This window comes from Limulus polyphemus, unplaced genomic scaffold (assembly GCF_000517525.1).
Source record: "Limulus polyphemus unplaced genomic scaffold, Limulus_polyphemus-2.1.2 Scaffold3017, whole genome shotgun sequence".
In the NCBI taxonomy this organism is placed as follows: domain Eukaryota; kingdom Metazoa; phylum Arthropoda; class Merostomata; order Xiphosura; family Limulidae; genus Limulus; species Limulus polyphemus.
Window position 1 is genome coordinate 44,320 of NW_013668627.1, and position 1,707 is coordinate 46,026.

Sequence of the window (1,707 nt, forward strand, 5' to 3'; positions counted from 1 at the left end):
TCAAGATAGGGATTCTTCATTATACGTCCAACTAGTAAGCTGTGACAGTAATTAATTACTAGGAGCTTTGTTAATTAATAAAACCAGATCAAGATAGGGATTCTTCATTATACGTCCTACTAGTAAGCTGTGACAGTAATTAATTACTAGGAGCTTTGTTAATTAATAAAACCAGATCAAGATATGAATTCTTCATTATACGTCCTACTAGTAAGCTGTGACAGTAATTAATTACTAGGAGCTTCATTAACAGTAACAACGATGATGATCTGTTAAATGTACTCGTAATTGTAGAAGTCCTTCGAGCTCTAAAACAATGACGAATTAATTATAAACATTATTTTATAATGATAGTTGCGCAGGTAACGTAATACAAGTAAAGTCTAAATTATAAAATTTTATTTCAAGTGTCCCAGTAACGATCTGCTAGTTATAACAGTAATGACTTCCAAGACTTGTGAAAAGTTCTCACAATGACGTCCCACTAACTAGACATCATGCTAGCTCAACAGTGATGACCCACAACACTAGAGAAATAGTCAGTTTGTCACGCTGCTTCGTTTCCTGTAGCGATGCTACTGAAATCGATCAATCTGCAGTAAACTCTTCAAAGAACTGCAGAGAAAGCTGTTCTGTAGTTCACAAAACTCCCGCAGTAAGGCTGCTTGGCCAAGCTTTTTCAGCAACCTACGGGAACTTAACATCATATTAAGAGAAAGATTTATTGAAATTTTTGTTTTGTTTTTTTACAATTTTGTCCATTGTTCTCTGTTTACTTATTCAGATTTTTACAAAACAACTATCGTACGATATATTTTAAATATGTTTTGTTATTAACTTTGCCTACAATTATAACAATTTTATTATTAGGAAAACAGTTAAGGTTTTTTAGTAAATATATGTATAGTGTCGAACGTACTATGTAAGTCAAAAACTATTTGAGTAACATCTGGTTAGAATGTATCATTTATTCATTTTTTTATACCTTCGTATGTTATTTTTTTTATAGAGACGTTTTAAATAGTAATCTTCATATAATCAATGATGACTTTTCCTACAGTGCATATGTTATCGAGGACTATCCAAGGAACGTATATTAGTGAGGGAGGAGGTTTCGACTATGACCAGTCTTGGATTTGTGCAATGTAAGTATATATACCAGTGTTGACTGTTTCCATTTGTTCCGTAAACATTTTTTTTTATCACAGTAAATTAATTAGTGTAACAGTGTAATTATTTGTTAATATCTTATTCACTTATTATAACCAAACCTGATTTTAGGTTTAAATAAAAATCTTATTTTTTGTTTAAGTACTGTTAAGTACTATATATAGAACACAGTCATACTATTGACCACTTTATAAGATTCAATCATGATGTTGAACACTGTGCTGATCATTAAAATAAACAGACTCGGTGCTGAGCCCTGTTGAACAATTGATGATGAGAGCTGTCGAATACTTTTCAGGATACAAACATACTGTTGAACATAATTATAGGACACAGAAATGGTGTTGTGTGCTGTCGAATAACTTACAGGATACAAACATACTGTCGAACATAATTATAGGACACAGGAATGGTGTTGTGTGCTGTCGAATAACTTACAGGATACAAACATACTGTTGAACATAATTATAGGACGCAGGAATGGTGTTGTGTGCTGTCGAATAACTTACAGGATACAAACATACTGTTGAACATAAT

The 1,707-nt window shown here is 32.1% G+C and overlaps 1 protein-coding gene across 1 annotated transcript in view; it reads left to right on the forward strand.

Moving 5' to 3' along the window:
* Positions 1 to 1,707, forward strand: part of LOC106468467 (sodium bicarbonate transporter-like protein 11) — a 103,594-nt gene that overhangs the window by 13,635 nt on the left and 88,252 nt on the right. The window contains exon 2 of the mRNA XM_022396800.1: positions 1,061 to 1,145. Coding sequence (XP_022252508.1) covers positions 1,061 to 1,145 — 85 coding nt within the window. The remainder of the gene's footprint in view (positions 1 to 1,060; positions 1,146 to 1,707) is intronic.